The sequence below is a fragment of the Tauraco erythrolophus genome, chromosome 2 (assembly GCF_009769465.1).
Source record: "Tauraco erythrolophus isolate bTauEry1 chromosome 2, bTauEry1.pri, whole genome shotgun sequence".
NCBI lineage: Eukaryota > Metazoa > Chordata > Aves > Musophagiformes > Musophagidae > Tauraco > Tauraco erythrolophus.
Window position 1 is genome coordinate 82494422 of NC_141466.1, and position 14253 is coordinate 82508674.

The 14253-nt window shown below is 39.9% G+C and overlaps 1 protein-coding gene across 1 annotated transcript in view; it reads right to left on the minus strand.

Moving 5' to 3' along the window:
* Nucleotides 1-289: 289 nt before the first annotated feature.
* The window catches only part of RNASET2 (ribonuclease T2), a 33311-nt gene continuing 19347 nt past the window's right edge, over nucleotides 290-14253 (minus strand). The window contains exons 7-10 of the mRNA XM_086631535.1: nucleotides 9173-9286; nucleotides 6878-6923; nucleotides 6591-6665; nucleotides 290-4071 (exon numbers count right to left, since the gene is read on the minus strand). Coding sequence (XP_086487661.1) covers nucleotides 3880-4071; nucleotides 6591-6665; nucleotides 6878-6923; nucleotides 9173-9286 — 427 coding nt within the window. The 3' untranslated portion in view covers nucleotides 290-3879. The remainder of the gene's footprint in view (nucleotides 4072-6590; nucleotides 6666-6877; nucleotides 6924-9172; nucleotides 9287-14253) is intronic.

Below are 14253 nucleotides of genomic sequence, written 5' to 3' on the forward strand. Positions count from 1 at the left end.
CTGGCTGAAGCTGGGCTCCTGTGCACTGAGAAAGGCTCAGTGCCAGCTGCCAGGAAGAGAGTGAGAGAACAAGATAAAGAAAAGAACCTGGCCATGGTCTAGGAAGTGGGGCTGTCCTTGGAAAGGGAACAGACAGCCCATGCTCTAACCTACACACCAAGGGATGCTTATGCGTTTTGCATGAGAGAGCACACAGACACAGGATATAAACAAGCAAGTCCCTTTGTGGAGCTGACTCCTGTTTTAAAGCACTGAGACTGCACAAACAACCCCCCGGCTGGGATTTAGTTCATTTATTCAACAATGCAGAAAAGAATACAGCCCACATCTTCCCCAGGCTGTGCTGAATCTTCAAGGCTGATAGATTTTATTTTGCTTAAGGAAGTGAGTGACGATTTTCAGAACTGAAGTGATTGTTTAAGGCTCCCAAAACACCTTTGTTTATCTCTTGTATTTAAATTGTGTTAATCTAACTCTTGCAATTATAAACATTCTGATGGAAAGCAATTGCCAAGGCTGGCAAGTGGCTGTGGGCCATTGCTAGAGAGAACATAAAGGGCTGGACGCAAGCTTTGCTCTGAACTGGATCTACCATTCATTCATCTGCTCTCCTGGTTGCCCACATCCAGACGTAGCCCTTAAAGCATCCCTTAAATGTGTCACTTAAAGCTTTAGAGTGTCTTGGCACTTCTCTGCATAAAAATCAGCCAGTAGCTTTTAGAAGACATTTGTATCTTCCTAGAAGTTGGGCAGGTGGGACTGTCAAAAACCAAGCAATAGTCATATATAGTGTTTTACTGCTACTACAATAAACTAATCATAGCAAATTAAAACATTTAATGTGTAATAATTTCGGCAAAATAAAATGAATGTGTGTGTGGCTTTGCAACGCAAATGCAGAACCTCAGGTATGTCTCTTTAAACAGGACTTCAGAGTCTGTGACGTGATTTTTGGCCAACCCTGACTTCACATTTATCAGTCAATTTTTACTCAGTAGCAGGTTGCTGTTCAGCATGCTGCTGGCTTTACTGTCTCCCTCCCTTGCTCTCTCTCTCTCTCATTTCAGATTATGCTGGTTTCTCCTCAAAGTTTCAAAATTTATCAGCTCTCTCACATTTCTTGCATTTGAAAATGAGGCTGAAAAACACACGGAAGCCATACTATCTACCGTACTGCAGAGGCTGGTCGTTTCTGACTCTTGTCCATACCCACTGACTCTCTATTCGGCAAGAGTCTGCTTTACCTTTGAGCTTCACGCTGTGAAGTCTGTCAGCGTCTGTGTCACTTCCTTGTAAAGTACCTATTTACAGTCGTTGGCTTTGCTTAAATTAATGCATTACACTTGAACTGCAGAGAATTCATACTGTGTATTTTCTCTCCCTAACCATTATTTGGCATTATAAAAGAAAATATAATCTATACTACAATTTAAAGAGAAATTATTCAGGCGATCCATTTGAGCTTCCATTAAGCGTGTGCCTGTGCAAGAACCAATGCTACCATTGCTTTCAAGTTTGAGCTTTTCTTCTAACTGTGAAGAGGACCGACAAATTAAAAAAGCTGCAGAAAAACAGGAAAACCCAACATTCACTCATCTGGCAGTACTGCATGTTGCTGTGGATTTCATACAATTTTTTTATACTGCACCTACTTATCCAAGGCAGCAATATTTGTAGTAAGATTTAGAGAAGTCTATTGTTCTAATTATGGATTGTGTTCATAATCGAACTGGTGACTGAAAAGCACTGAGCAAGACGTTCATTAGATGGTCTGATGGTAGTTATCAACCTGTTTCCACTTGCCTCGCTGCTGACTGGCTTAACAAGCAAGGATGTGGCACTGCACTCTGCAAACTTTGAAAGGAAAAGCAGAACAAGGGACTTCAAAGGCCAAAAAAAATCCAAACCATTAAAAAATAGCAAAATTTTGAGGAAAAGGTGAGTCTTGCTTCTTTAAAAAAAAAACCAACACAACCTTAGGTAAGGCAATTTTAAATTAATATTCATTCTAAGTTATTTGTACTCTATGTTGTCCATCCAAAACCTATGCACCATCTGAGTACTATTTGAAAGAGTTGGAGAGACAGTTTAAAAAAGTACATGAGCCTTGGGCTGCTCCTTTGCAGAGAAATGCATTTTTCTCAACAAGTATAAGATAATTTTTGTAATTAGAAAGAAAAAAAAAATTACTGATCTCAAAAAGATTCCACAAAAAACAAGAGCATTCTAGTCTTTTCAATCATTTTAGTTCAGTCTCCCTACTTTTTCTTGCTTAGAAGAAGAGGGCAGAAATGCGGGAATGAAGATTTGTGATTCTTCTGGTCACGTCTCTGGTCATGTTCAACATGAACTGAACACGTCAGGGCTACTTTGAAAACCACTAGATCTGATTACCATTAGTATACTAATATAGTCTTAGTATACATTAGTATGTTCTCCCTCTTGGGAAGGAAGACAGATTTTGAAAGAGAAGCCCTTGCTTTACTGAAATACAGATACAACAGAGTGCAGATCATACTCATTTCTTAGCTGTTAAAATAAATAAATATCTGAATTTCTTAAGAAAGGACTAAAAAACTGACAGCATTCTGGAATGGCAAGGTAACAAAGCCTTAAATGAAAGGTGGTAGAGAAACAGGGACAGTCAAAAATGACAGTAAATGTAAATGGTTTCTAAACCCCAAGAGACATAACAGATTTGTTCCTAATACCACATTTCACGTTTTCACAGTAATCTTCTCCTAACAGACAGTTCCTTGAGCCATAAAGACAATTTGAAACACTTAACACAGCACTGTGTGGAGGAAGTCATCCAAATCTGGTCCCCTTTGGAAACATCCAACTTTGTGGCATGTTTTTAATTATTATGGTATAGAGATGCACTATTGCTGACATTTGTACTTCTCACTGAAAATCCTGTAGTATTTCCTGTTTCACCTATAAAAAGCTGTTTCTTGGAACAAAGTAATTATGTGACAATCTCATTTTTAAATAAAAGTGCAGGCACTCACACTTGTGTGGTAATGCTAAACGTTCAAATATAATGAAAAATTACTAACAACGTATTTCTAGGGCCTAACGTTTTCCTATATTAGCAATTAAGTTCTAAGACTGGTTGTTCTTCAAGGCTGTATGGAGCTACTGTAGCAAAATCAATCAAATAATAGGTAAGGCTACAAATAGAGTCTTCGTGGAGTCCTTCAGGCAGAAGTGCCCAAACTTGGTCAATGTTATTTCATTCACTAAGAAGTTATGCAAAAGTTGTCATCTTTGGTCTGCCATGATCTCTGAGTGAGGAAAGGTTTAATGCTTCAGAGAACACGGCCTCCGTTCAGCATTTCTGGAGAGCAAATTTACACAAGGCAGTGGGTATTATGCCTAGGAAAGGACCTCCAGAGAGGTCTCTAAGTTCTTTTTGTTTAAAATATTTTCTTCTCAAGAAATTTTTGTCTCATCTCAGAGAGACAAGTAGCTCTTCAAAATAAAGAATGACTTAATTTCCCCTGACTCACTGGCAAAAACCGAAAGTGGCTAAAGAGTCAGACCTGCAAGTGAAACTAAGAAGTCACAGTTCACTTTTGAACATTGATCCAAACTATAAGCAAGCCAAAAAGTCCAGGCAAAGCTGTAAATCAGATTCTGATCCCATCAATATCGGAGCCACAATTCAATACTTCAGCCTGTGTAACTGACATTACAATGTGGACCATTCTCCTCTAATGTCAAAAGAAGTGTATTTTCCAGCAGAAATCTTCACAGCATGCCTGTGACATGGACAGGGCTTTTTAATATTGCTAAGTCAAGACTGTTTTCCAAGGTATAATGTTTAAGGGTTTGGTTTTTGTTGCAGCTTAAAAAATTATTCAAACTTTTATGGCTTCATTTGTGATCTTGGACCTGTGAAGGATAATAGGTTGGGAGAGTATCACTGCAGACAGACAGCTCCTCAGTTCCAAGCTTCAAGTCAGCCTGCATCAGGTCAGATTCACCCTGCAGTGCCGTGCAGTTTATCAGCTGTAGTTCTTTGGTGAAGCAGAATTCAATCTGACCAATTGTTTGTGCCTTTTCACCCTAGAAACATAAAGGATGAGATCAGCTTGATGGGGAGAAGAAAATAAATCAACACTTCAGGTATATTGCCTTATCTATAGAATACAGTAGTGCTTATCTGTATACTTGCCACTTGAGAAACGTGGAGACAGGTACCAGAGGCATCCACTCTGAACAGCTTATGGTACATACTTGTCTTTAAGGAGCAAATAGACAAGGAAACACATTCCAACAACATAATTCAGTAACAGTTTGCGGAATATGCCTGACTAGTAAGTCTCATTATGAAATGCTGTGACACAGATTATCTTAGCATTTACCAAATTTGCACAGTGCACAGAAGCTGTTCATGTTAATGATGAGCTCTGGCTGAACTCTGTGAATACTGAAGGGTATGTGTGACCTGAATGCCACCTTCATCAACTCTTTTGTAGAAGGATGGGAATTGAGGCAAAGAAAATTCTCCAAAAAGGAGAAAAGAAACTTGGTTTTATAATAGCTTTTACTGAAAAGAATACAGAAGCAAGCTGTCAAAGTAGCAGAAATGTCATTTTTCAACTACAGGACAGACAGGAAGAAAAATATTGTCCATGAATAAGGCAGGCAGGCATGGAATCCTTTCATGTGGGGAAGAAGATTATATGAAAATTCCCCCCAAATGCTCAGGTGTGACAAAGTCCATGTGGAAAAAGAGTTGGTTTTGAAACCACAAAACAGGACAAAAACATATGTACAACACAAAAGTAGTTGTGGTAGGGGTTTTTTTTGGTGTTGCTCTGTTTTGGTTTGGGGGGTTTTTTGGTTGTGGGTTTTTTTTGGTTTGGTTTTGAGGTTTTGGGGTTTTTTTGTTGGGTTTTTTGTTTGTTTTTTCAAAGAAACTTAAGAACACAGCAAGTGTGTAATATGTTTTAAACATTGAAGTACTTCAGGCATTGACAAGGCTGGAACTCTGAAAAGGGTTATCTTTAAAATAACTGGGGTGTACTTCTTTCCTTTCTATTACCTATTAGCTTCAGCTGCTAAGCACAGGAGACAATCTGTAAATTACTTTCACATAATTTGAGCAGTATCCCAATTGTACTAAAAGCAATGACAAAACTACAGTAAATAGAGCTAGAAACTGGGGTTTGTGTTAGCTCTGTTATTTCTTCAACGTCAACAGATGGGTGAGTGTGCAACCCACGTTGAAGTCATATTCCTTTGTTCCTTACAGTAACTTAAAAACACATTTTAAAAATAATTGTAACCTAGAATTCTTTTTCACTTGAAGAAACATCCGAGTATAAAAACCTCAGAGTACTACTAAAGCAAATGAGCTGGCAACACACCAGCTATTAAACTCCCAACAGCAACTGTATCTTGGCAAGTTGTCATAAAATTGTCTGTGTACAGGCAATAACTCTGCCAAGTGTTTTGTAGTAAATCAGTTTTATCAAGCTGAGACAATAAGGAATCACTTATAAGAGCGAAAGCTATCTTGTGGGTTTAGTTTTTTGTTTTCTTTTTGAATAAAAGCGGAGTAACCTAGCTGAAAAAGGAAAGAAACAGCCATGCAGCCTACCCATGTAATTGTTCAGAATGCTGTTTCGTTCCTTCACAGGCATTTTTGACTCAGATATGGTGACTTGTATTTCATGCTACAGCACGCTGTCTCTGTGTATCGTATTCTCTATTGCATCGTGATTCAAGTACAATCACTGGCAAGGAAAAGTAGAAAGAAATGGAAATTTTAGACACTGTTGGCTTGAAAGGAAAGACTATGGTCACCCTGAACCACAGTGAAGCTCAGAATACCTTTTTGTAATGCCTTAGGTACGGGCTCTTGAGAACAATCTTAGAGACAAACCTCTGAGCTGCTTTATTTCTGAAGGATTCTGTCCATTAAGTAACTTCTTCATGCAGAACATGAGCCATGCCCAATGAAAGGAAAACTGCTGTTGACAGGCAGTACTCTTGTCAAGGCCAACAGTCACTGGCTCCATTCAGTTTGTTCTTGTTGGTTTTAGTAATTTGTCATATGGCAATTAAACTTTAGCAGGACGAGTGGAAAGTACTCAACTACAGCAATACCTCTAGTGTCGTGGTTACAGAATTCATGCAAGAGATGCAGGTTCAAGTCTATTAAGACAAAAAGACCTTTAAAACCCACTGCTGCCACTTTCCGGGTAACTATAGTAACAGCAAAGTTACTGGGTGAAGAACGGACACTTCCTCCACTCACAATATTTCTGCATTAAGAAAAGGCTGTGGCAAAAGTACCATAAGCTGAACTTAGTGCTGCCAGTATGTAAGCAATGTTTTTTACAAACTCAACTCCAAGAATCAAGCAGTATCTAATCTACAAAGAGCTGTATACACAAGGAACATCCAGACCCAAGTTTCATCATGCTGAAGATTTTTCACTCTATTTTTGCTTTTGTTTTTTGATTAAAAGTTCTCCTTTAAAAAAAACCAAACCTGTTGGTTTTTGTTTGGTTAGTGTTTGTTTTGTTTTTGGTTTTGGGGGGTTTAGGGAGTGTGAGTGTGTTTGAAATTTTTACCTCTTCTGGAGGAAGACATTGGATTTTTGGTGTTACACCATAAAATCTTGTAAGAGCTTCCTTTATGGCAGTCATCTGAAAAATTTAAAAGCTTATATAATAAGGAAATCACCAGCACATCTTCCAACAGCTCCCACGCTTGCTAAGTTCACAAAACTTTTAGATAAAGCATAATCTTAAGGAACTATACAATTAAGAAAAGATCACTTATTCTCTAGAAATTACTCGACTTCTGCTGAAACAAGGTCCAGGCATACAATTTTGTTTTATAAAAGATTGCCTCTTACCTGGTAATATGAACTGCTTGGCTTTATCCCAGCTTTCAGGAGGCAACTGAAACAAAGATAAAACATTTTTCCATGGTTCCTGTATGCAAACATGACTTCATAATCATTAGGTAAACAGATAATCTTAGTGAGAACTTGGCAAGCATTATAGCAACGGGGAGCAAGGGAAACTTGTCTTCCACTCTCTGCCCAGCCTAGGAAAGGTTCCCCTTTTCGGAAAGGCTGCTTCCCATCTCCAATTTGGCAGGGTCAGGAAGAACCCTCTTCCCCACCTTAATCTGAGGAGCTGGGAGAGTCAAATCTTCAGACACGGCCAGGGAAAAGGGCAACATTACTGTTATTTCCTGGGCCTTTGGAATGCTCTGTTGTGCCAGGTAGGGTGTGCAGTTTAATTGCCTCCTTTTGCCTGCCTGTGCTCTGGCCAGCCGGAGGGGATGGGGGCAGACTTGTGAGGCTGCTCTAGGCATCCTCATATTCTAACACAAGGTGGGCTTCCTGGGGTGGGAGGCACACTGGGAGAGAGACATCCTGTGTGGATCTGGATCAACATCAGCATCAGGGCAGACACTTTCCTAGTGAATATGTTTTTGAAGAGGAAAAGTTGTTCACATAAGAGAAACAAAGTAACTCTCAAGAACCTCTAGCCTATATAACCCTTTCTTTAGTTATAGTTCTGAGGGAAGCCCATGCTTCCAAGTCGACACTACGACTCAGGACCCAATAGATGATGAATTTCTAAGTCCCGCGTTCTTCTGTAAGGAGCGTGAATGTTCAGCATCTCGCAGGATTTAATCCATGAGTCCTGAAAATGCTCAACCTTTCCAACATCAGGTTCTGCACAGCAGAGATTTAACCCAGTCGACTAAAGGTCTAGCTGTTTGACATAGCCATTTGACACTAGATACATGGAGGCAAATAAAATAGATGATGTTCTGTCATCCTTAGAAGAGCCTGCATGACGTTCTTTTTTTAATAATTTCCTTTTTGGAAACAATCTTTTAATCACTAACCCTACTTTTTCCCATTCAAGTATAAACGAAGTACAATGAGAACATTAGCAGTCTTTATTCTTTTCAGTAAAGATTAATTTAATTATGTTCATTTTTACAATGAAGAATATGCTCTGAGCAATTAATTTCAACATGTTTCAGTCTCTATTCTTTTCCGATGTTACACATGCTGATATAGTCACATAATTGGTCACTGTGCCATCTGTAAAATGTTTTAGTCACACCATCACAGCTACTTAGGCAATTGACTTATCAGACATTCATTTTAACACTACATACGACATTCTCTTAAGCACTGTGTCTAGAAAAATCTGATTAAGTTTTACAAGACACCTACAAAAACAGGGAGGGTGAGGGGGTGGGGGAGAAAGACATAACTTCCTTTGTGCATATGCAAAGTGAATGAGACTTTGTTAGGAGATTGCTTGGACAAGACACTGACAGAACATGAACAGGAGTTTTTAAAATCTTTTTTTAAAGTATGTTTCTAGATATAAAATAACTTATTTCCTCTCTCAGATACTGTCATCTTACACAGAGAGACAATTCATGGTCAACAAATCCAAGTCAAACATCTTCCCACCCATAACAAGCACTGATCAGGAAAGGACTCTGACCTTCTGGCAGTCCCCTGCAGCCAGAACGTGTGTACCTGCAGTGCTTGGACAAGCCACAACATTCCTATCAAGATTTTGGATCTGGAAATGCCAGTGCTTTGGAACCCTGAGGAGGAATCAGTCCCTAGGACAAAGCAAAAGTGTCACATCGGGGTTGTCTGAAAGGACAGCAGAGGGCTGCCTGCAGCAACTGAACACGGCCCTTCAGGACATCCTCTCTTGCTGCTACCCCCTCAGCCTTTTCCCAGGATGTTCTGCATGATTTTGCCTGCAGTTTGTCCTTTCCTCCAAGCAGAGCACTGCCTTTTCTAAAAACAAGTGTTTGGGCCTCAGTATGACTCTAAAGTTTGGAGGTTTTTGTCACTTAATTTAGAAGTTTACAGATATTATAGCTTTTGGTAGCAAGATATAGCCAACACAGCTTCTCAAAATTCACTGGTTCATATTGTCTAAAATGATGCTGCAAAGAACACTGCTGGCTTACTACACTCCGAAGTGGCCAGAGACATGCTTCTCAGAGTAGATAACCCTTCCTCTGAACTCCAGTACTAAAAATAATTTATGCTAATACTCATTTCCCCTCTGCCATCAGATTTTTGGACTTTTGTTTTAGGCTAGATTGGAAACTTTTAGAAACTGGATGCAGACCACCGAGTTCATTTACATACCTGTTAAGATCAATGTGATGGTAGAGTTCTAAGGCTTTACCAAAGTATTTCTTCTGAGAATTAAGGATCTGAAGCGTGGCTGCACAAGTGCCATGTTTATCCCACTCGTGCTTCCTACAGGAAGAAAGCAAAATTTATGTTTTAAAAAAACATTATTTGCAGATATACGTGCTGCACAAGCTAATCAATATACTTCAATCAAGTATCTGAAAGGCTACATGTGTGAAGCAGGACACTGCACTCAAAAAATACTGCACGTGAGAAAAGCAAAACCAAGAAAGAACACTCCCACCTTTTCAACTACAGCAATATCTATGTATTTTTTTTAGCAGAATCATTTACCAAGAGATTTTGGGCCTATCAGAAAAGTAAGGAAGAAGCCCAAGAAGTCCCTCATTATGGTTTGTAACATCAGACTACGAAAAAATTCTTTCAGATGGTAAGTCATGTTAAAAATATATAAATGAGAGGGTGGTCTAATGCTTTAGATATTATTATGCGTCTGGGACATTCAGAACCAGCATTTTGTTTTCTTATAAATTATGTATATGAATTTATGCAAAAGTCATTTTTGAATGAAAGAAGTTCAGCCCTTCAACTGTTATCCCACCCAAAGGGATATACTCTTCCCCTTCCCCCATCAGCTATCTTTTTAAGTCTGGATGTTGCAACGTGAGGAGATAAAATAGGTATCATTGTGGAATAAACCATTACATCATTCGTAAGAGAACTCTGTGTCACAAGAGTGGGACAAAACTTTATCAAACCAAAAGCACTGGTCAGGTGTGTCTTTAGATTATGTTAGCCCAAACAGTTTGAGTGTTTTTTTTTAGCTGTCTCCTTTGAATCAGCTTGTTTTTGAAATAATTAAATGAAGGAATTCATGAAGTAAGTATGTAACATGCTCTTACAATACAAAGGTCTCTCAGTGTATTACAAAGATATGTTTGGAGGTTAGAATGGTAAGAATTTGCCTAGAAAACAAGTATTTCTAAATTTTGTAGGTTTTAGTGGAGTCTTTTATGTTAAACGTACTTTCAAAACATTAAAAAATTTTCAGAATTGAAGAGACTAACCCTTACTTTGGGTGGAACAGTGAAACTGCACAAGCTGCTAAGACAAGACTGTTGCCTCAACTTTTACTTTGGCCTGTGGCAGTATCTTCATAGGTCTGGTCTCAAATCTTGTTTCTATTCCACCATCAAGTCTTCTAATTGCAAGGAACAGACTGCAAAACACAGCAATTCTTGCAATTTTATGGCAGATAAAATTGTACTAATTGTACACTACTTCTGAACAGAGTATGAATAAAGCAACTGTAGCATCAAGAAATTTGAGGCAGGGGAGAAGATGCATTACTGTAAGATTTAACTGGAAGATTTTCTCTGTATATTCCCAAATTTAGCCTTGCAGACAGTTCTTATCTCAGTCGTAACACCCAAGTCAACTGCATATCAAGTGAATTGTTTACTGCCTGGAGGAATACACTTCACATAGTCCACAGAGCAGATTTCCCAACAGGGGATTTTGAAATTACTGACGAGAAAAGAGAACATAGTTTTAAAGAAAATGGAAGCTCTTTTAGGGCTAAATTTAGCAAGAGATATTGAGTAGTTAGCTTGGACCAGAAGCAGACAATAGTCAAATCCAAAGGGCTACTGGAACAGCAGTAAGCTGGAGGCAAGACTTTGCATGTAGGATGACAATTTTTATTCACGCGTGCATGTGTGTAAAACCAATGTCTTGTGCCTGTCTTTGGAAGGTTTTCAGTGCTACTTGTATTTAAGAAGTGTTCTGCTGTTTCTAGAATGAAGGCAGAAATAGAGGGCCAAAGATCTGATGGTGCTCAAAGATCCGATGGTGCTCAAGAAGCATGTTACTGCTAACATGGAACTGCTATTGGAGTGATTTGGTCCAGTTCACATTGATTACAGGACTCAAGCAATGGGGCTATGGGGATCCCAACTGAAAACACACAGAGCTACTCACAGACAGCGCTAATACATCATCAGCTGCAGCAAGCCAAGAATACACCAAGCTCAAGCTTTTTAATCAGTCCTGTGAGCTTCCAGAACACAGAGCTACTTTAAAGTCACTAAAAAACAATTACTGAAACTTTAAGATGTCACTCTTAACAGTGTTGTTGTTTCACTTTGCAGCACAGCCATGTGAAAACAAAAATAATGATGCAGATACAGCTAACTCTGATTATTCAGCACAGGCATATGAAATTTCACCTTTGCCCCTTCCACTTAAATGCAAACTGAAGCAGTCTGGAAGTTAAGGAGCTGCAGGTACCACGGAGCAACACAAAAGAATTAATGTCTCGATGTTATTCACTGAGACACATTATCCTTCACCTAGACCTCAACAAGACAAGGAATTCTGCTTGAGCCTCAGCTCACAGCTGGGTGGCCTTGGATACAGAACACAGCCATCTGCATTCATGAAGGCCACCATCCTTCTGTACCTCTCACACCCACGAACTAGGCAGTAGCACAGAGCACATATGCCAGCTGTCAAGAATTTTGCTGAATGTTTTTTCCTCCTTGCAGGACACAAGTACTTTGGCAGGCACACAGGAGTAGGGCTTATAGCACTAGATTGGATTCCGCTATATAACTTGTATTTCTCCACCATTTTCTCTATAGTGCTGCTGAGGATAAATGTTACACTTGCACACTTCAAAGCTAAGTCCTACAAATGAAGTCTTAAGGGGCTGCACAAATGCAAAGGAATGAAATTGGCACAACTCAGCAGTGTGGAAAGGAAGCTGAACCTCAAAGAGATTTTGCTTCCTGTTATGTACAAGGACAGAGTTCCCCCAAGCACAAAGTCATGCAGATGTGACAAGACAAAATTGGGAGCATATCAGGTGGGTCAAGGATTATAGAAAACACCCAGCTCAAAGACTGGCTCATTATTAGGGTAGGAACAAATCAGGTCTGTAAAGTACAGCTTCAAGTACTGCCTACAAAATGCAAAATATTAAGGACACACAGCTGTCCTACAGGCTAAACATTGATTCCTTCTCTGTATCATATGTACAAACCGATCCTGAAGGGAATTCTCTTGGTCTAGAAATTTTTATTTGGTCAAAAAAACTATTAACTACTATAAAAGGGATGGTTTCAGTTAATAAACTTTGAGACACAAAGCACATGACCCTTTGTCCTGTACTAAGGCATTCTATCCTGTCCAACTCAAACATTTGGGTGGCAATTCTCCCTGTTCATAAGTTAACAAGGTAAACAGAGATGTGCATATTACCTTTACAGAAGCACTTGCAGCCATCCTAAAATCACCACAAAGATTCCTTACCACCTGTCATGGGTTAGGCCGCTCCGGCAACCAAACCACCACACAGTTGTTCACTCACTCTCCCCCACCCCCAGGAATGAGGGAGAGAATTAAAGGATAAACGGGAAACCCGTGGGTTGAGATAAGAACAATTTAATACAGATGATTTAATACACAGTGTAGATGCTCACCACCCCCTCGTATGCGAAGCCCGTCTCGTCCCGAAGCTGCAAGCCCAGACAAACGCAAGGCCCCGAAATAGAGAGGGGCACAGAGAGAGAGAGAGTACTCCGAGAGTGGGAGTACTGGGAGAGAGAGGGGGGAAAAAGGCAATAGAGCAAAAGCGCAGAAGCGCAAAAGAGCAAAAGCGGCGAAAGAGCCAAAGCGCAAAAAGCCCTTCTCTCCGGCTGTCCCTCACCTTTATACTGGGCATGACGCTGCATGATATGGAATACTAATTGGCCAGTTTGGCCCTCAATCTTAAGTTCCACCACAAATCACAAGGGGAATCGTGGCCCCCTTGGCTTCTGCACTCCGGCCAGGACATGGCACACTGAAAAGTCCTTGGCCAACTACAAACATCAGCTCGCTATCAACATTCTTCTCAGAGCGAGCCTCTGGGTAAAACCAAAACACGGAGCTCTTCTAGCTGCTAAAAAGAAGAGCTAACTCTGTCCCAGCTAAAACCAGGACACCACCCCTTCTAAGACAGGGCTACAGTTACAGGTAAAACATACTACAGGAAGAAACATACTACAAAATTACAGCAGTCTTGGAAAAACCCTGATGTGATAAGCGAAAATATTCAATATCCATTTTGCTCATCACTGCTCATGCTCTTTACCCAATTAAGATGCCTTTAGTCTACAACAATGAAAATTGTGAACAGTTGGTTTTATTTTCAGATTCTTATTTCTGCTGTATCAGGATTTTTACACTATAGGGATTTTTATTTTTTAAAAAAAAGAAGTAAATATAGTATTTTAACTGAAGAGAGACATACAACAGGATCTTACTGGCTTTCAGTTGACTTAAAAGCTTGCATTTGCAAAATCTGCAGTTAGAGCTGCCAACTACAGTGCACTTCTCACCTTACTGAAAGGGACTGAATTACTCTATCAAAATATTAGTTGATACTGTAAAAGTCAACAGAGAAAAACCCTCTAAGACCTTTTTGAAGTTTCAGAAGGCAGGCATTCTTTATTGCAGCACTGGAGACACGAGGGATAAATCCTGTGAATGTGTCTGTCACAGGTAGTGACAGACAAAGTTTACATTGCTCAACTACACGCATATGCATTAGACTTCTTAGAACAGCTATACAAATCCATTCTATTTCTGAGAACTAACTGTAATACTTGCATCTTAATTATGCAGGTGTCGCGGACTGCCTGTGTCTTCTTCCAATGGGTCGCAACCAACCGACTGTTGCGACCACAAGGTATTCTACAATCAGAAGGCTCTTCTAAACTCACTGCTACCTTAATCCAACAGAGAGCTCCAATTCACGCTCTCCCGAGGGCTCCTACCTCTCCAAACTCCAGGAGGGAAATGCCCCACTCCCTCTTGGGAGTGCCCCACCTTTAAACTTCCCATAGGTCACGTGGTCTCCGGCCAACCAACGTGACTCAGCACCTGTCTTGATGAGGCACAGGTGCTTCTCATGTAGCAGCCAGGAAACTTCCCCGACAATTCCCCCTTTTCTTTTAAAAAAAAAAATCGCCTCGCAGCCTTTAGGGGTTTCCAACGTTTCAGTTCCATTTTCCGTCGCCGTTATGTTA